Below are 21515 nucleotides of genomic sequence, written 5' to 3'. Positions count from 1 at the left end.
TTCATGTTCTTACTATTCTACAGGCAGTTGAAAAATGAAGGTTGAAGTACTAAGGAAGGTGCAGCATCAAATTTCACCACATACAGGAAAGGTTTCATTCCTCTAAAGAAGGCTCAGATAGGTATTAAAGCAGAAATTACATTTAAATCAAAGTCATGTACAGTCTTATGTCACCAGGGTGAAATTCCTCCCTGTCTGAGGGTACATCAACATTGCAAACTGAAGCACAGATAACAGTGCAGGCTGATAATCTGAAGAGCAAAAGATTAGCACAGTTCTCTTACTCCTACAGCAATCACAGCTTTGAGGTATCCTTATGAGTGGTAGATCATACTTGATAGATGAATCAGGGATTCATCTCTTAATTCATTCCATGTTCTAGTTCATTACTATTATTTCTCATTTGCAAGGGGTAATGAAGGTGAAAGTAGTACTAAAAATCCTGAGCTGAGCTTCATATCCTGACCTCTTATGAAATGTTTTACAGTAACTAAGTAGTTTAACATTTCCATTTTACTTTCACTAAGCCTAAAAAGGCAAAATCTCTAAAAGCTCATTAAAACTTTTATGAATACTATTTGCAACCATCAGCTTCAGGTAAATATACCTGACAGAAGCCTAAGTTATAGGGTAGTTGCATGATACACTGGCTTCACTAGTGACACCTGCTTAAGAAGTTTCTATTCCCTTCCCTTTTGGTCTCCGAGTACAATTTACCATCCTTTCAGTTCTTCCCCAAACAATTCACAGGGTCATCCTGTAAAACCATTCACTGGAATAATCTTCCTAAAGGGAAAGAGGGTGGGGCAGGGGGGAAAAAGTACAGGAGAAGCAAGCAGATTTAATCCTAACCCTTTTAGAGACAAAGTTTACAGCAGAACGCTATGTACAGCAATAGGGCAACAAATAAGATGGCAGTAAATTACAAAAAATAAGGAGGAATGAACCAGAAGACTACCAGAGGAATTAATTTTTTGTTTTGGGGGCTTTTTTCCTAAGTGAAGTAGACAGTATAGTACACCCAAAGGGTTGAATAAATGTTCAGCACATGGATTTTTCATGGTTGGTTGAACAATTTAATGCATGGAAATAGAAAAGATGAGTACAACAGAGATGCAAATCATACAATCTGAAAAGTCTTAAGTTTTCTAAAATGCTCAGGAGTTAAATACTGATTAACAATTCACATAAAGAACACATCGCTAGGGGGAGCTGAAGTAAAAAAAATTGTGGTGCTTACATAATAATGTAAAAATTTCTAATACTAATTCATGAAGGCATTTCAGTTTCACACACAGTATCATACTGCAGACATCTAAGAAAATTCAATTTTAATGAGTAATTCTCAAATAGCAGACTCAAAATATGCTTTTGCTATTCATATAAGTAGTCCCATTAATTTATCAAATGAGTTATGCAACTCGCACACATTTACAGTAATAAGTAGTGCATTTCTGAGACAATCCATGCAATCTGGCAGGCATTATTCAGGTAAAAGTCCACTTAAATATTCTACGAGTTCTAGCCACCTAAGATTTGCAATATTCAGTGCTATTTAAAAAGTCAGACTTTCATTTTCTTCCTATGGAATGAAATGTTCCACTAAATATCATAATAAAAGCTTTATTACAGACTATATTAATGTGTTAAGACAGTTTTCTGTAATACGTACAGAATGGCACTTACTCGGTTTGTATTTCTGGATCGTGGTCACATGAATGACACATGGCACTGAATCGAGACACAAAGAAGTCATAGCGTCTGTGATATGAAGGTGTGTCTTCCTCAATGTTGGCAAATTTGACAAACTGGAAAATGAAATACATTAAAAAAGATTTTGATACCAATTTCCCAAAAGAAAATAATGAATACTAAGCTTCATTTAAGCAGTAACATAAAACATTGCATTAGGAAAAGAATCCATATTTGGAAATACTTAAATATTTAACTTCAGAGAAGAAAAAGTTAAATTGGAGAGTTTTCTTTTTAAAGACTTCCCACTAGAACTTCATTTAGATCATTCTGAAAGGATGCAGCTGCGTGAAATACAACATACTATGCAATATGGAAACATCTAACACTTGAACAGTGAGTGTCACCAATTCATAGAATCATTCAGGTTGAAAAAGACCCTTCAGATCATTGAGTCCATCTGTTAACTTAACACTGCCAAGTCCACCACTAACCCATGTCCCTAGGCATCACATCTACATGTCTTTTAAATACCTCCAGGGATGGTGACTCAACCACTTCCCTGGGAAGCCTGTTCCACTGCTCGACAACCCTTTTGATGAAGAAATTTTTCCTAATACCCAATCTAAACCTCCCCTGGTGCAACTTGAGGCTGTCTCCTCTTGTCCTATCGCTTGTTACTTGGGAGAAGAGACCAACACCCACCTTGCTACAACCTCCTTTTAGGTAGTTGTAGAGAGCAGCCCAAGCAATCAAATGGCACACTGTCACTGGCAGGTTAACTAGCAACTTTCTGACTTATCAAAATTTCAAGGGAAATAAACTTGGAGGCATTCTGTCAATTCTGTCTATCTTTACAAAGGGAAAAAGGAGGAGTCAGGGAATTGTAACCCAGTCAACTTTAATTCCACTCACAGAAAGACACTCTGAAAAAAAATTCCAATTTGCAAACATCTACAAAGTAACGAAGGGGTAAGTAACAGTCAACATGGATTTGTCAAGAACAAATCACATCAACCCAGCCTAAATTATTCCTATGACAAGGAAATAGATTTTGTAAATCCAGACGAAGCAGCATCTGTCATATCTTAACTTCAGTGATGCTGTTGACAAAAAAAATACACAAAATCCTCAAAAGGAAGCTAGAAAAACACTGTCAAAAGAACACTCCCCATAAGATAGATACAAAAGGGGTTTGGAAAAAACATAGAAACACTTGCTTGTAGTTTGCTACATCAAACTACAATAATGTATTGAGTGAACTTCTGAAGGGGGCCTGTCTGGAATACAGTAGTATCTGAGTTTCACTCAAATGACAGAGTGGGCTCATCAAATTTGTAAAGAACACTAAGCCGGCCGGAGCTGCAAGCACACTTGATGCCTGGTTCTTGACAAACTGGAAATAGGATCAACAAACTGGAAATAGGACCTGTAAAATCAAGGAAGCAATTTAGGAATGACAAATGCAAAAATACCATTTTAAGACAGCTGTACAAATACAAGCCAGACACAGCTGAATGCAGAAAAGAAACTTAGGGTTATAATAAACTGCACATTCAACAGAAGTCAATGCCATTATACTGGCATGAAAAAGAAAACAATATATTGTGATACATCTGTATCACCCATGACACCTATGAAGAAATTTTTGCTATCTGATTGGCACTAATAAGCCCTTAGATGAAGCACTGCATCCAGTTGAAGCATCACAGCTGAAGATGGTGATTAACTGATACAGTCCTTCAATTATTCAAGGGATGAACAAAGCTTTAGATAAACACCTGTTAAAAAAGACATTAAATTATCTAGTCTAGAGCTGCCTAAAAGATATTAGTCTTACAATGTACAGGAGACAGCTATAAAAAGAAAAGAAATAAATGGTTTTCTTTATCCAATGGTAATAGGAAAAGCAATAATGGGCTTCCACTGAAGCAAAGGCTATCTAAGTTAGACATTAAAAAAAAAAAAAAACCCTTTCTAAAGCCAGAAGACTGCCTAAAGACATTTTGGATTCTTCACCACCGACAGCTTTAAGAACAGACTACAGAGGGAAGAAAAAAGGGAAAGGAAAGGTTGTCAGGAATGGTTTAACATAGTGCTGGTTCTGCCCGGAAGCAGAGCACTGTCCCATTAAGACCCCTCCACCTTTTCCCACCCCAGTATTCTTCTTACCAATTGCTAAGCACAAGTGGAGGCAATTCTTGTATACTTACAGAGATGTAGAACCTGCTTTTATCAGCACGTTACCTACATACATCTAGACAAGCCCAAAGAACTTTAGCATAGTCTACAGCATACTGATTTGTGGAGGTTTTGAGATAGTTTTCAAGCTGAAAGTGAAAGCTGTGTATTTCAGAAAAAAACCCAACTTTTTCTACTGTTTTTTAGTCTTTTTTCTGTTTTATCTAGAACACTTATCCCTTTCAACAGAACTACCAGTTCACCCACTGAAAGCTACAGGCACAGCTGAAAATGATACAGTTTGTAAAACTACACTCTCAGTTATTACTGAAAATAGAGCAAAATTGTATAATACTAGTCCATTTTAGATGTCCTTCTGTAGACAATATCCTGTATAGTCAGATGATAAGGAAGTGACATACAGTCAAAAAACAATTCTGTATAGTCTACTGCCACAGTTTGAAAGACAATCCACAAACAGCAACCATACTTTTTTTTCCAATATAGTGAGCTAGAAAATGATCGTTTCCTTCCCAATAGACCCTGGAAAATGCTTTTAATGCCTTACGTTTCACTGGGTTGTTTCATGGAATTGTTAATTACAAAACAGAAATAGATTTTGTAAAGTTTTTTGAAGACAGGAACCTAATGAGTCCTTATAATTTAATAAAGCATAAGTCCAGGGGTAAAAAAAAAAAAAAGAAAAAACCCCACCAATATGATCTTAGTATTTTCCAGACATTCAAGTGTTCAAGTCTACAATTGATTCACCCAGCAAACTTCCGTAAAAGCATGTAAAAGAATGGAAGCAAAGAGTTTAAAGAACACAAAACACTATGGGAGTATCTGTGAGAATATTAACTCATCTAGCATTTAATATTAGCATATTAATATTATCTAAAATACAGAATTATTTGATTGTGATTACACAATCACACATCCTGATTACAGGATCTTCCAACATGAAAACTTAATATAACTCTAATGACTGTTTTGATAGAGGTAAGATTTATTGTACCAAGAAATTGCTTTGTAAGAATAAATGACGAATTTAGGCCAAAAAAGTGTCAGGGACTCTCTTTCTTGCTCTGCACATTTCTCCTACATCACGATGTAGCTTTGTAGCAGGAAAGCAAGCAGAAGTTATACCTCTCAAAATGGCATGCACAGTAAAATGTCCAGAAAGGGCAAAATGTTTTTATTTCCTTATGTGTATAACAAAACAATTTCACCCACTGAACATAAAGCATTTCTGAAGCATATTCCAGGATTAGCATTCAGATGACTGAACATTTAGGCCACAGGAAAGCTAACTGTGATAACACTGTTTTGAGTTGCACTGTCATTCAGTAAAGTATACAATTCCATTTCATTATAGAAATTTTAAGTTTTTACAGTACACATTAGTCTATACTTTCTCCTTACTTAGTGCTGCTTTTAAGCTGTTATTGTTGTTAAGTAAATAATATTTTACTCGTAAGCACCTAAGATATTTTCAAGCATACTTCAAATATAAAAATTATTCAACCTAAAAAAAGGACAAAACTCTTATGAAAGTCCAAGCACTTGCCTGGGATATACTTACAAAGCTTTTATAGATGTAAACATGTCATTCAGTCATAGTAAATGCTTGCAATCACTTACTGGTAATTTACGGAAGTTTTACCAGTACAAGCATCTTCTATATTTGTACAATACAGAAGGTACAAAAAGGAACTTACATTGGTAATACGTTTTCTGAAATTTTGAAACCAACAAAATTAAATCAGTATAAAAACATATAAATCTATCACAAAATAAAAAAGGAACATATTCTCTATACAGAAGGTGTTTGTTCCAGACTGAGTCACGGAAGTTGGATCGTATTATCAGGGAGAGAGAGATTGTGCAAGTCCCGTAGGTAAATCACGCAAGTTCTCAACTTAAATTCCTAAGGACATAATTTCTTATATATATTTATGCTAAGTAGCCAGTACAGTAGGAGAAAAATCATAACTTTTAATGCACTCTGGATGTCTTTAAAGAAGGTCAGGTTTTTTAGCAATTCAAGAACAGACAATCAGCATGCATCGTATTTAAGTTTGAGTTATGTTATTTAAAGTACCTCCCTGTAAAAACTGTAGGCTGGATCTGAGCAGTATTTTTTTTTTTTTTTTTTTTTTTTTTTAATATTTGAGCTCCCCAGTCTGTTCTACTGCCTGCAATTTTCTCATGTTTCAGATGGGGGAAAGGGGATGCTGATGCTGATAGTTACCATCTTTTATAGACAAAGCTACTGTATTTCATTATTAGGAAACTATCACATAGGAAGACATGATACCCCATAAACATAAGACTCATATAAACTACACAGTATAGTGTTAATGAGAAGTGTGTGAATGTATGTATGTACTTCACTGAACAAATGAAAAAAGGACAAACGCTTCAACTTCTCTAAACAGAAAAGTTTCAAACACTGGATTCATACATTAACTTCACACACACAGTATTAAAATGATCACAATAAATAATAACAAGATAAGGTTCTCAGCAATAGAAATTGGCGATTTAGTTTAGTTATTAATAGTTAAGGTCACCTGACATTTCTAATTTTGAGTTTTATTGGAATGGGATGGATATCTTCACATTCTACTTCACATTCTCTCCACATTTTACTTCACGCCACTTGGATGAAAGTTATCCTGAACGCCATGTGTGCAGTTGTGTAACAAAGTCAGTAACGGTATGTTGGCTTACAGGGCCACATTATTGTGGCTATGAAACTGCAACACCAGACAGCACGAGTCTGAGGTGGGGGAAGCAATACTTAACTGTGAATGACCCTAAAAGGACTGCCTAAAGCGATTTATCCAGCATCACTCAAATTCTAGTAGATGCAGACATCAAATTTATAAGATAATTTAATAACCTACAGGATGAGAAAGAGTGCTTTGTGTAATTCTGTCTCTCTATACCTTTAACTCCTATAAAAAAAGATAGAGCGGGGATCCTAGAGATTAAATACTTTATTGTATATTACATCACTATGAGCATATAATTCCATATTAGTACATGGAATGAAAGAAGCATCTTGTAATAAAGGTAAGTTTCCATCACATACTTCCAGATTAGCATGCTGCAGACAAGCAGACAAACAAGTACTGTACTGGGAATATTAATTCTGACATTCTTTAATTTCACAGTCTTGACATTTTATACTATTTTTACATATACATGCACTTCAATTCTGCCAAAAACAACTGCTTTTATAAGCCAACGCTAACAAATATAAAAACCTCGTTGTTATATCAGGCACTGACTGGTCACTTTTCCACTTGGGATACTGCTTGTCTTCTTTTAAATAACAAATGATGACAACTAGCAATAACAGTCACCTTCTCATGCACAGGAAGTCCAACACTGTCACTGATAGTATCATTATTTCACTGCTCCTAAGAAGAAACTGCCCTTCTAAAATGAAGCACCCTACCAACTAAAGAAAGCATTTGTGGTAAATAATTTAAATAATGTGGGATTGAGTACACCCTCAGCAAGTTTGCCGATGACACCAAGCTGTGTGGTGCAGTCGACACGCTGGAGGGAAGGGATGCCATCCAGAGGGACCTTGACAGGCTTGAGAGGTGGGCCTGTGCAAACCTCATGAAGTTCAACAACGCCAAGTGCAAGGTCCTGCACAGGGGTCAGGGCAATCTCAAGGACAAATAGAGGCTAGGCGGCGAATGGACTGAGAGCAGCCCTGAGCAGAAGGACTTGGGGGTGTTGGGTGATGAGAAGCTCAACATGACCCGGCAATGTGCGCTTGCAACCCAGAAAGCCAACCATATCCTGGGCTGCAAAGGAAGCGTGACCAGCAGGTTGAGGGAAGTGATTCTCCTCCTCTACTCTGCTCTGGTGAGACCCCACCTGGAGTACTGCGTTCAGCTCTGGGGCCCCCAACATGAGAATGACATGGACCTGTTGGAGCGAGTCCAGAGGAGGGCCACGAAGATGATCAGAGGGCTGGAGCACCTCTCCTATGAAGACAGGATGAGAGAGTTGGCGTTGTTCAGCCTGGAGAAGACAAGGCTCTGGGGAGACCTTATAGCAGCCTTCCAGTACCTGAAGGGGGCCTACAAGAAAGCTGGAGAGGGAATTTTTACAAGGGCATGTAGTGATAGGACAAGGGGTAATGGCTTTAAACTGAAACAGGGTAGATTAAGATTAGATAGAAGGAAGAAATTCTTCACTGTGAGGGTGGTGAGACACTGGAACAGGTTACCCAGAGAAGTTGTGGATGCCCCATCCCTGGAAGTGTTCAAGGCCAGGTTGGATGGGGCTTTGAGCAACCTGGTCTAGTGGAAGGTGTTCCTGTCTGTGGCAGGGAGGTTGGAACTAGATGATCTTTAAGGTCCCTTCCAACCCAAACCATTCTATGATTCTATGACTTAAAATGTGGTAATACTGTGTTCTACATATATCTGCTATTTTTCAGATGAAAAACCCAATGTTTTATTATCAAAAGACAAAGAAGAATTCACCCCGTCAACACTCCAAATTAGTTTAAAATGTTTTGTATTCAACCAAGTTTTGTCAACATAGTTTAAGATGAAAGTTTTACTACATTACACACCTCATTGTTTTTGACCAGCTGCTCACTAAAGAAATTTTCTGGACCCTCTCTAAAAAAACCTGACAGAACATTAAAAATATTTTAAAAAGTTATCTCTTGTACCAAAAAATTTTGACAAGTTTTTAAAGTTGTTCACCTCTAGACAGGAGGAAAAAATCATAATTAATTCTTTCTATCCTAGTAATATAACCACTATGGATCTGAGCAATACATTTAATTATTTGTACATGAGAGATAGAGGTGTTTTACATGATATTCGGTCACTGAAATTCTGCAAAATGCTTAGAGAAAGAAATTCCGTAATGCCATAAGTTTCTAAGTAAAAGCTTATTGCAATCAGCCTTCAGATTCTGTAATACTTAAGCCAAGGAAATCTCACTTATTCCCACCACATTTTTTCAGTTTCCTCACCAGCATATGCTATCCTAGCACATGGTTAATAAAAATATCTTCCATGATAGAAAAAGACATTTTGAACTTCATAGACACTGCCAATTTGAAATCTGGTCCACTTAAAAAAAAAAAAACACAATTCAACATATCCGCTGTTGAATTTCACCTGTTTTCAAGTATCTGCCTATATAAGTAGATTTACAATTATGTTATTAAAAAAAAAAAAATCATTGCTGCTATAGGAAATAAGATAACATAATTTACATATGCAACATATAAAAAGTCATAGGAATTAATTATATTTAGGCCTGATCTTCAGGTTACAAGTACATAAATGAAAACAATCAATCATTTTTCTAAAACAGTAATCTTCAGGTTTGCTTTTTAGAAGTAAATCAACTTAAAAAATGAAATTTAACTTCAAAAAAGAATTTAAGTAGTCAAATAGCTGAATGAAACTTTTGGGTTTTTGTAAGATATAGAGCACTAAGTAGAGTAAGTTTTGCATCCAAAACCAGATACTTGGAAGTCAGGGAAAAAAACCCTGGAAGACAGTGGGAGCTTCCAGATCTTTCCAAAAGTTAAAACAACTCAGAGTCATTCAGTACACAGATTTGTTTCATTTGAAACCCTGACTTCTGAGCAATCAGAGTCCCCACAGCTGAAGCAAAATTTGTTTGTGAGGCTGAAAGAAAAAAAAATTACAGTTCAAGTAAGACAGTCAGATCTTACTTGAAAGACATCACTGCCTTTGTATCCCAGTGAAGATTTGAAAGTCAGCTTTGGGATGAAAAATAATCAAGATCTACTTACAGCCACAATCATACTGCTTATTTTTTTAAGTGTAAGCAGACTATAAATTTGTATTGGCCTGAAACTGAGTTTAACCTAAAAGTAATACGGAAACTTTTCCAAAGGTTGCCTGACTTTTCACAAGTTTAAAGACATTTACTTCATATACAATTTATTCTTCTCTTCCAGACAATACTAGTTTCCGCTCCAAAGTGGTACATCAGAATAACTAAAGCACATGAAACATTATTCAGTCACTCTACCATCTCTATTCTTTTGGGGTTTTTTTGTTTTTTTGTTTATTTATTTCCTTCAGGAGGAGAGGAAAAACTAAAAAAGGCTAAATGTGATGGTAAACTTTCTCCACCTCTGACAAAATTTATTTAAGAACACAGTAGGTCATTGTCCTTGGTAACAGACAAGCTGTCATTGCCAATACACTTTGCTCCTCTTGAGTCAACACAAAAAGACTAGCTTTTCTCTCCATTGACTATAGAAAGCACCTAGGGAAAGTAGCATAATTAGGCTAAAATTAGCCTTTGGAGTACTGTTGAAGAGCCATACAGATTCACTGTCCTCACAGAATTTGACATCTTATTTAGGAAAATATAATTATTTTTGGTTACTGAGTTTTACAACAGACAAACACAAATTATCTCCTAATTTAGGAAGTCCATTAATCTGCTTTGCTCATAAAAGGCTTCATTAGGAACTGACAGGGATATCAAACAGATTACCATAAGGTGCAGTTCTGTTCAATAGCATTCGTTTGGAAGTGACATGTGTCTTGTACATCAAAGTGGAGGATGGCAGTAACTGTTTGCCACCAAGGATTTTAAACAACTGGCAAGTGATGTACATCTTGCCATTTGGAAGCCCAGGAAATAAGTTCCAAAGCTATTTCCCTGAGAGGTTTTGCCCAGGCATTATTATACAAACAAATCAAAAGAAGCCGGGTAGTCTGGCTCAAAGATATTAAAATAAACAAACAAATATATTTGTCTCATTACCCTCACTAAAGCTGCCCTGTTAGTTTGGAGCACAAGGGGACACTCCTCCCCCACATCAGAGCAAGAACGCTGCATTCCACCATAACAAGAAATTCTACTCCAGAGTAGCATCACTCTACTACACCCTCCTGCCTCCCTGAACTGCAAATCCATTTAATTCCATCAACTGGGAACCATGCCCAAAGGAAAGCCCAACAGTTTTACAGAATCTACAACGAACACCCACACTGCTAACAATGGCAATGTACAAAGAATGCAAGCATTCCTTCTTTACTCACGTAAAAGCAATCACTCTAAGTGAAAACAGTCCACATCACAATCCTGGAATTTATGAGACTCCTATTGTACCAGCTGGAAATACAATGGTTAGAAGGGAAGTATGACAGAACTATAACACTGATTGCACCTACCACTGTATTTGGAAAACTAGATCTCCAAATCTTCATTTTGACACTTTTAGTTATGCCCTTCAAGCCTGGGTCTGACTCCTGAAATATTTAAGCTAATAAGATGGTGAGGTTGTAGTACTGAAAGTGTTTGCCCCCTGGCTACTTTTCAGCTAATAGGAATCTTCCTTTGTAGTGTCAGTGCTGCAGAGAAGGATGTTATTTCCTCCTTCTCACACCATCGCTCTCATTGCTGGAGAGCAAGAAAACACTGTCTTACCTATACAGTGGCTTCAGGAGGTCTGTTTAAAGATTCAAAATATGAATTCACAGAACAGCTTTCCTGTTCCTTCCAGAAGAAGCAGTTATTTCTGCAGGGAATGAGCCCAGCCATCAAAAGAATCTTAGAGACTGAAAGGAAACAGTTTTTCTGCCTCCAGCTGGTATCTGCTCTGTGTTTAGGCCCAAATGGTATACCCTGCCACATATAGAATCTTTTCAATTCATGTTAACTGGCAGATACTTTGTGACTTCTGAAACTACTTTCCCACAGCAAATACGCAAAGATTTATTCCAATTTGGTTTAGTATCTGAGTTTACTCACAGAATTAGTTCCAAGAACTTGCAGCTTTGGTTCGCCTGATTCCAGAAGCTTGGCAACCATGTGAAGGAAACTTTCCACAAACGGTTTTATGCTTTGAGAATGGCAAGCCATTAGAAGTTGGTCCAGTGCCTCCATGGCAATTAAAACATACCTGAAAATTAATTAGAGAGACTCACATAAACACATGCTACATTATCATTACCTCAATTAATTCAATTTAGGTACTTATTACTACAAAAAATAGAAAAAAAGAGTGGAAGGCATATATTTTTGCATTATCTAAAAATGGAAATTATTGGTATTTCCTACATTCATCTTTTTTCTTTTTGTTTTTGGGGGGGGCGGGCAGGGAGGGGAATAGAGTATTTTTAGAAGAGATATCATACATAATACTTGGTAACAGAGTAAATATAGTTCAATTTTCTTTTCTAGCACATTTTATTTCCAACTATAAATCCCGGCTTTCTAGTCTACAGCTCCTCTATCTATCCAAATCCCATTACCGACAGCCAACAACTTATTCATGCTCCTGCACAGTCAGACAACATGCTAAGTAAACGAAAAACAGTAAAGAAAAGCCGGGAACAAAATTAATTACCCTAAAGAATGGTCATTAACCCATTCTATAAAGTTATAAAAATAGCTTTTGGCATTATGAAGGCGGCCTGTGGTTGATATTGCCACTTCCTAGACTCAATATTTTCCTACTCCATTTCCACATTCTTTCAAAATCTTCTCTTCTTTTGACTCTACATTCTTTCAAATTTCTAGCTCAAATAGGACTTGAGAGTATGACAGAGTTTTAAAGTTCACATTTAAATACAATTTAGCTAAAAGGGCTGAAAAGAAAGATATCCCGCCTTCCCAATACACTGAATGACATTCAAGGTTGTATTGGATTTACATGGCAAGGTTTTGGTAGCAGGTGGGCTGCAGGGGTGGCTTCTGTGAGAAGACACCAGGAGCTGCTCCCATGTCAGACAGAGCCAGCTCCAGCTGGCTCCAAGATGGACCCGCCGCTGCCCAAAGCTGAGCCCATCAGCAACGTTGGTAGCACCTCTGTCATACCATATTTAAGAATGAGTAAAAAACATTGCACAGCAGCTGTGAGAGAGGAGTGAGAGAAATGTGAGAAACAGCCCTGCAGACACCAATGTCTGTGAAGATGAAGGGGGAGGAGGTGCTCCAGGAGCTGGAGCAGAGATTCCCCTGCAGCTCGTGGTGAAGACCATGGTGAGGCAGGCTGTCCCCCCTGCAGCCCATGGAGGTCCAAGGGGGAGCAGATATCCACACTGCAGCCTGTGGAGAACTCCACACTGGAGCAGGTGGATGTGCCCTAAGGAAGCTGCAGCCCATGAAAAGTCCACATTGGAGCAGGCTCCTAGCAGGAGCTGCAGCCCATGGAGAAAAGTCCACACTGGAGCAGGTTTTCTGACAGGTCCTGTGATGTATGGGGTACCCATGCTGGAGCAGTCTGTCCTGAAGGACTGTACCCCATGGAAAGGGCCCACGCTGGAACAGTTCTTGAAGAACTGCAGCCCATAGGAAGAACCCAGGTTGGAGTTCATGAAAGACTGTATCCTGTGGGAGGGACCCCATGCTGGAGCAGGGTAAGAGCGTGAGGAAGAAGGAGCAACAGAGACAAAGTGTTATGAGCTGACCGCAACCCCCACTCCCCATCCCCCTGCGCTGCTTGGGGGGGAGGAGGTAGAGGGATTCAGGAATGAAGCTGAGCCTGGGAAGAAGGAGCAGTGGGAGAAAAGTGTTTTTAGCTTGTTTTTATTTCTCACTATCCTACTCTGTTATTAATTGTCAATAAATTAAATTAACTTTCCCCAAGTCAAGTCTGTTTTGTCCATGACAGTACCTGGTGAGTGATCTCCCTGTACTTACCTCAATCCATGAGCTTTTCCATCTTATTTTCTCCTCCTGTCCTGCCAAGGAGGGGGAGTGAGGGAGCAGCTGGGTGGGCACCTGGCAACCAGCCAAGGTTAACTCACCACAAAGGGACTGGGTCTGTCTTACCTCCTAAACACGATTAGAACAAATATGATGAAATGCAGCTACCTGTTAACATCTATTTTTAATGCTGTGACTTATTTCCTTACCCATAGCGATGTCTGACAACATCTCTGCTCAGTCTCTCTGCTAGGTAAGCACCAATTCGATCCAGCTTTTCTGGTGCAGAAACCGCATAGAAAGTCAGCTTCTCCATATCAGCTTTAACAAGACCATCCTAAAAACAGACATACAAAATATAAAATAAAAAAGTTCACAGAATGTATAAAACTTTTGAAGTGCTTTTCCTTTTGTCTACTCAACATTTAAAGATCTGAGCCATACAGATAGGAATAGGCTACTGAAAAAAAAAAACCACTTTTGAGCAAAATTGTCAATAGCTTAGCTGCAAAAGTCAGCAACATAAAAAACTAAGTAAAATATTTTTTAAAGAAATGAAGCAACTATCTTCCCCCATCTTTTTTTTTTCTTTTTTTTGGGGGGGGGGGGGGGGGGGCGGGGGGGGGGGGGCGGTATGTGGAGAACAGGTATTCCAAAAGATGGTATTTAGTCAGATATGTCATCTGCTCTGAGGTAAGAGGTAATTTTTTTTTCTTTTCCCATTCCCCTTCAAGAAGTATATTTGATACTGTATACAAACAAGATTGTAGTTTAAGTATTTTATTTCTTCAGTGTCACATCTTGGACAAGACTGACATACAGGGCACCCGAAGGCTAATTGTTAGAACAAGATCAAAGATTAACATATTAGTTCCAAGGTGAACTGCGATATGGATCTCCTCAGGTGAGGTTATAATTAAAACTATAAAGTAAGAAGGATAACGCTTTTTTTTTTTTTCCCTAGAAGTTCAGAAAAATATTATCTTTTTCAAATAAATTACTTTGAAGCTTTTAACACACTCATTATTAACTCACTGTAACTCAGTGAAACATCATGGATTCGCTTGTGTCCTGCAATGAATATTAACAAAAGCAGAGACTAAGGAGTGCCAACTCAGAGCTACTGAGTGAGATTAAAGCTATAAGACTACAACTGTAGCAATTCCAGGTGTTTCTACACCTGTATCAAACAAGTAGATTAAAACAAATAAATCTATATTGTTCAATAAAACCACATTGTTCCATGGTTTCAACATACTGTATACATGAAAAACATTTTCTTTGAAGCCAGTAACATACACTTATATAGTAACTAGCACTCAGTAACAACACATTTTAGAGAAAAGCCCACGTACTTCATAAGATACAAGCCAGACGTTATACAAATGCTGACTGTTCTGCTTGCTTCTACTATAATAAAAGATAACAAAATCTGGTAACACATTTAAAAAAAAAAACAGCAGCAGAAATATAAGCTCTCGATTTAGTCTGAACCACCACGTGATTATGTATAGATATAGGCATTACTAAATGGTAATAACTCAATGGTAAGAAAGTAACTAGAAGTTATTTATTTTCACACGGAGTAAGAGCTGGGCTGTAATATAGCTCCAAGGCTGTTCAAATGAAATGAAAAACTGAATATGAATAACTGGAGAAATTAAATAACAACAACAAAAAAACCTCTTTGGATCACAACAGTCTACCAGAACTATAAAAACTTACACAGTCAATATGTCAAGAGTTAGAAAATTAAAATCTTGTAGAAAACAGAAAATGTTCATACCCGCAAACATAACAAAACAAGTGTTTGTGGTTCTAAGTAGTTATGAAGTGCCACCTCTGCTGCAGAATAGCCTGTTTAATTGAATCTCTATTTCTCTGAACAAAACATACTAATTTCACTCTTTAATATGCACAGCCTTGGTTTGAAAAGCGAATTAGAGCAGATGATCTGTAGAGGTTCCTTTCCAGCTAAATTATTATACTAACCTCTATTAAAGCTATGAAGTAAAATTTGAAAATAGACAAGAAAAAAAAAATTTAAAAATTGCTAAAGCATTTGTTACTAATCAAAAATTTTCAAATGCCATTTCCCTTAAAATTCTAAAGTCATCACTCACTTTTGGATCTTCAGGAAATATGTTATCTACCAGGCGCTTGTAGCGAGGTCGCAAAGCAGCACAGCAACAGCACACTCCTGCAGAGAAATTTACCCAACAGAATTTAGAAGTAAGTCTTAGAAACTCCAGTATTTTGATTTTAAGTGACTAACTGACAAGCAAGGAGGAAAAAAAAAAAATACAGTGAATTCAGCTGCTTGTTACTATCAGCAATAAAGCAAAATTAAGATAACTGAAAATGAGTGAGAAGTCAAATAAGCAAAACTACTATAATAATGTAATATATGAGAAAATATGCAAGCATGTTGAGTATTAGAATGCACCTGTCATCCAACCATACTTTAAAACATGCAGAAAAATCAAGAAACTTCAAAATTTAGTAATATTAAAAACAAGGCTACTTCATTTGCTGCTTTATCTTCATTCTGAATGACCACTTGAAAACATAACCAAACATGCATTATGTTCCCTCCTCTACAAAAAAAAAAAAAAAAAGTCAACTATGAAATCTTCTGTTTTACAGGCAACCATATACAGCAACATAAAGCACAAAATACAAAACAAGCTCTCCCTTCATTATCCCGCCATTTTACTGGGCATCGGACAAAAGACAGTCACTTGAAGTGAAGAAAGGTATTTTTCTGATCTTATTTCTACTTTACTACTAATACTGTACTCATGTAAAGATAATTAGAACAATACATGTAACTTGCAATTTTATTAATTTAAAAAGAGTCACACTACCTGCTCTAAAAAGATAGAAACCTACAAAGTATGGTTTGTTTTTTCTAGCATTCATTCAGGACTGCTAGAACTTCAAAATAATTCCAGTTTACCTGAAGTAAAATCTCAGCACAAAAAACCCTAAAACAATGTTTCTAGATATCTGTCCAAGTGTTTTATCAGTGCAGATTTATTCCCAAGGAATTTAAATGTTTTGACAAATCAGGTTTTAAATGTTTCAGTGGACATATTATCAGACTAACTCACTGGTCAGGTCTCAGATCAACAGATTAAAGCAGCTTTGATGCACAAGAGCCACTAAGTAGTAAATAATACACTTAATAATATACCAAGTATGCATGCAGATCAGTGGCTTTCCGGTCTTTCAAATCTCAATACCTACAGCATTCAAAGGAGCTAAATATCTTACAAATATCATAAATGTATCCACTTATGTACTCAAAAAAATCATAAAACACTTCGCTAAAAATAGTAAAAGCTGCAAAAGCTTTTACTGCAAATCAAAATAAGGAAAAGAATACAGGATATCTTGGCAGTAACTTTGATGATTACAATTTATCTGCAAATTTTGCAGTCTGTGAAGAAGTATTAGACAAATACATCAGGATTTGTTTTTCTTAATTTAAGATATCCAAGTAACCTTAGTTGTTTTTCACCATATTTATAGAACACCTGGGAGATTCATGACAAAGACTTCCCCTGCTGTATTTGTTTTTATTACTGACTCTATATGAGTAGACATTCTCCCTCTATTCCACCTGTTTTCTGATTTGTTTTCTTGGACAAAAAAAAAGAGAATTCTGCTCATAGTCTGACAACTTAATTCTTGCAATTAATTAATCAAAAACAATTCGCAAAGATAGATTTAACGCTTTAACTCTAAGTTCTCCTCAGTGGTCTTTTAACTAAGGTAATGAATTATAGAGTCATATATCACCAGTAAGATGAAGACAGACTTATGACTTAAATACATAACTATGAAACCAAAAAACACTCAAGGAATAAACAACTGGAATATTGAGAATTAGTGTGAAATACTACTTTGTTACTACTGTCAAGTTCTTCATATGACTCCTGTTGACATCTACTCACAGAGTTCTAACCAATGTAAAAATCTACATTTACATAAAAGCTGCAGGTACTAAGTAGCTAAAAATCAAAGCTATTTCATATGCCACCGGAAAATGTAAGTAAGTATCAAAAGACGTTAAAAACCTGCTTGACTTAAAACAGAAATAATTCAGTTGTACAAAAATATTCTATTGAGAGCAATGTTGTGTAACATTTTAAAAGTAAGTAAAATCATAGTAAGAAAGGAGTACTTCACTAGTGTCTAGTATATCACTCAGTATTGGGAAATTCAAGTAGGACCATCAAAATCCACCAAAACAAGACCTAATATTGTTAAATGTTTCTTGAGTTAGGTATGCAGCTCTGCACCTGGCTCACTCCTCTTCGTACTTGTGCCTTCCTACTTGATTTTCTACCTTATGGACCTCTAACATTGGTCCAGAGTAAACACTATGTTTGATCGCTACTAAGTATAACAAAATATCCTTACAATAACTGTAGTAAAATATTTTGCTACAGCTATCTAAAACATAACAAGAACAGAAAATATTGTAAAAGACTGCATGCAAGACAGAGGCAATTAAAAATGCTTTTAGAGTTAGTTTCTCCTTCTTTAAGTGACAGAAGAAAATCCTTGCAAAGAACCACAACTTAAATCTTCAAACGGTGTTTTAGAACCGTGTTAATTACATAAATTTAACATAAAACCTGGATACAGTTACTCCTTTGAGAAGGATAAAAAATATCAGATAACAGTACCAACTCATTCTGCAAGCCTTACCAGATGGTTTCAGTTAATGGAAACTCAATATTGTTCAAATACTCCTCTTCAAATTTATGGCACACAGTGAAATATGACATAAAAAAAGGCCTAACAATAAGTATATTACATAAGATTCGAAAATTTTCTCTTCTCCCCATCCTGGATTTTCAGTAGTATCTTTATATTGCTATGTATTTAATTATAGCACAGTTTACATGAAACAAACGAACAAAAAACTTTTCAAAGAATTATCTATCATTGAAATATAAAACTAAAATTAATATGAATGTTAATGTCATTAAAAGAACTTCCTAAATTAAACAGACCATTCAAGTATCAGAAAGCAAGAGTTAATCTATCAAAGCTTTCAGCCTCCAAAGAAATTTTGAGTGGAGAAATTTAAGCAGAACACTATCAGAAAAAAAATTAAGTGACAAGCTCTCCAAAGAACACACAAAAAAGAAAACCAACAGCAAACCCCAAAATAATTAAGTCATGAGACAGATTTTGTGGAAAAACTATTAAACATTTCTCAGTGTTTTGATATAACTGGGAAAGATTAATAAAAACACAGGAATAGGTTTAAAAAAAATGCATGATTATATAAAAAAACACAGAAAAATCAAGTCTTAACAACATACATTAAAAATAGATTGAACTTAAAAAAAATAAAACAAAATCTAGGAACATTTCACTACGTAGACAAGAAAAGATGAATGTTGTAAAAGATGGACAGAAGCTAAGCAATTGAAAACGCATTCTGTACTTCTTGGATACATATTTAACCCAGATAAAAGTTGATCCAAGTAAACACATTTATTTCACAAAAATAAGCTGGTTTGTAGGTCTACAGAACGCAGTCACTAAGCCAAGTAAAAAGAACCTGTTCCATTTTATACAGGTTTATCGATGAAAAATCCTATGAAAATTCCCTTTCACTGTCAGGCAAAATTTTCATTTTAATGGTCTCCCCCTTGAAGACATCTTTACATCATTTTATACAAGTAAATATAAAGGTTAAAGCAGTATCTACAAATAAATTCACACTGTTACATGATATGTAAAAGGTTTAAAGAATACTTAATTGTTTACTTGTCTAATAGTGGGATTTTCCAAGTTTAAACATGCATGTTCTCTTCTGCTAAAGGAGTCCTGTAATCTGCATTTTACGTGTTAAGACTGTACATATTTCCCAGCTGTATGGGTACTTCTTTTCACACACATTTATTCTACACAATAGCAGTAAGAAGAAACAAACAGTCCATATGATCAGAAAATGGGAATTTCACCTACCCAAACACATACATGGTCTTGGTTCAAAAGCAGAATTATAATCATAGGCTTTTTCTTGCTCAACAGTTGGAACTTGAACATACTGCCTCATCCTGGATATGATTTCACTCCCCGGGTACTCTCTCCTTTTTCAGAAATTTGCTCTCTCACACTAGCATAGAAGCGGTTACTTCACGCGAGGGCTCTGCAGTACTGTAAGCTTATCTGATTAGCTCTGTGACATCTACATAAAGCCACCAAACACGTGAAAAACTTCAGTATCAAATTCTGTTAACAAGGCCAGGCACAAGAAAAGAGAAGAGAATAAAAGATACATCGTCAATGTGTGATTCACAGCTCATCGAATGAAACTGCACAAAGCCAGTTTCATTATTTCAACTTCCCCGGAACACGCAGTTCATTATTTCTGCGACTAGAAGCAAAAAATCAGTATAGTTTCAGAAAAAACTGTGTTCAGTCAGCAGCTGCATATCACTGTGGAGTGATAAATATTTTAGCAAAACCTACTTACTTGATCTTGCTTGAGAATGGTCAGAAAAAAATTAAGGCAGACTGCTGACCAAAAAGGCTTTTTAAAAAGAAGGGGTTATCTTTAAGATTAGAGAAGCATTTTAAAAACTAATGGGTTAATGAAATTAACATTACCTCTAATAATATCTCAGAATTTAAGAAACAAGGATTACAGAATTTAAATCCTTAACATCCTCACTCACAATAATTATGATACATCAGGTAGAAAATCAATTTTGAGTTAAGCAATTCTGAAGTTACTTTCTGGCTTCCCATTACTTCTCATCACTTTATAGTTTTACTTGCTACAGTAAATCCATTTGGGTAACACAAAATACAGGGGGTTTATATCGGTGCTTTTATAAACCCTGCAAAATTATAAGGTACTGTTTTTAATAAAATCACAACTAATAATTTCCACTAAATAACGATTCCATACCAGTTCTAGACTTAAGAGACTAGTGCTAATAAACTAGTGTTGACTGCAAATAAATTCAGAGAAAACACTGAGCTGCACAGAAAATGTCATCACATAGTTTACTAAAGAAACCCTACAGTGTGAATTAGAAAAATACACATTCCAAGAAAGTTTTATTTCAAATGAGTTTGTCTGAATATTCACTGGTACATCTTACTCATACAAAATTACAGAAAAATGAAACCTTCAAGCTGGCTTTAAACATCAAACACCAAGTTCTGCCCATCAAGTTTAAAACTGCCAGATTATTTTCCTCTTTATCAAAACCTACCAAAACAGAAAACAAATGGATTGTATTATTTATCTAATGCTAGAATTTCTTCTAAAATTTTGTAATGCTGTCTAATATCGTTCTCAACTGTTTGCAGAACATTAACAACCTGAAACAAAATTTCATGTTCACTCACTGAATATTTTTGTTATGTCCCAAGCTTGGATCTGGTCGTCCATATCTTTGTTGTCTATCTTCCAAGATTTAAAAAAAAAAAAAACCAATCATATCTTATTCTATTAAAAAATAGTATAATTAACATAAAAGTTTGAATCTACAGATAAATGCGTGTTTTGCTAATATCAAGAAACTGAGCAATATTAAAATTACATTTGGTTGCTCAATGTACTTAAATATAACTACATAAAAATTGAGTACTTCACTTTTATACATTAAACTTTCATTTGACTTATTTTTCTATATCTGAGATGAGAAATATAAACAAAAAGAAATTTGTTTGAAATATCCAGAGGAAAGTGCATAAAATAACACTTCAACCACTGCACTAACTATATCTGGTTAGTTTTGAATAAACTGTTAATATCAGTTGATGCATTTACTTCAGAACTAAAACTATTTTCAAGGGCATTTCTCTTCTGCTATTAAAAACAGATCAAATATTTTAGAACAAGGAAAATATTCTGGCCATATAAGGGAGTTAATTAAAAATATTCTTCAACCTGCTATAAAAAGAAC

At 35.9% G+C, this 21515-nt stretch overlaps 1 protein-coding gene across 8 annotated transcripts in view; it reads right to left on the bottom strand.

Moving 5' to 3' along the window:
* Positions 1–21515, bottom strand: part of EFR3A (EFR3 homolog A) — a 91716-nt gene that overhangs the window by 50907 nt on the left and 19294 nt on the right. For 5 of the 8 annotated variants that reach the window (XM_075495282.1, XM_075495278.1, XM_075495275.1 and 2 more), the window contains 5 exons: positions 19561–19752; positions 15690–15766; positions 13776–13903; positions 11668–11818; positions 1687–1808 (listed from right to left, as the gene is read on the bottom strand). In XM_075495282.1, the coding sequence (XP_075351397.1) occupies positions 1687–1808; positions 11668–11818; positions 13776–13903; positions 15690–15766; positions 19561–19651 (569 nt within the window). In that variant the 5' untranslated portion in view covers positions 19652–19752. The remainder of the gene's footprint in view (positions 1–1686; positions 1809–11667; positions 11819–13775; positions 13904–15689; positions 15767–19560; positions 19753–21515) is intronic. The other 3 variants (XM_075495279.1, XM_075495281.1, XM_075495280.1) reach the window with 1 other exon arrangement.

This window comes from Mycteria americana, chromosome 2 (assembly GCF_035582795.1).
Source record: "Mycteria americana isolate JAX WOST 10 ecotype Jacksonville Zoo and Gardens chromosome 2, USCA_MyAme_1.0, whole genome shotgun sequence".
Classification (NCBI taxonomy): Eukaryota; Metazoa; Chordata; class Aves; order Ciconiiformes; family Ciconiidae; genus Mycteria; species Mycteria americana.
This window is presented reverse-complemented; position numbering and strand designations above follow the sequence as displayed.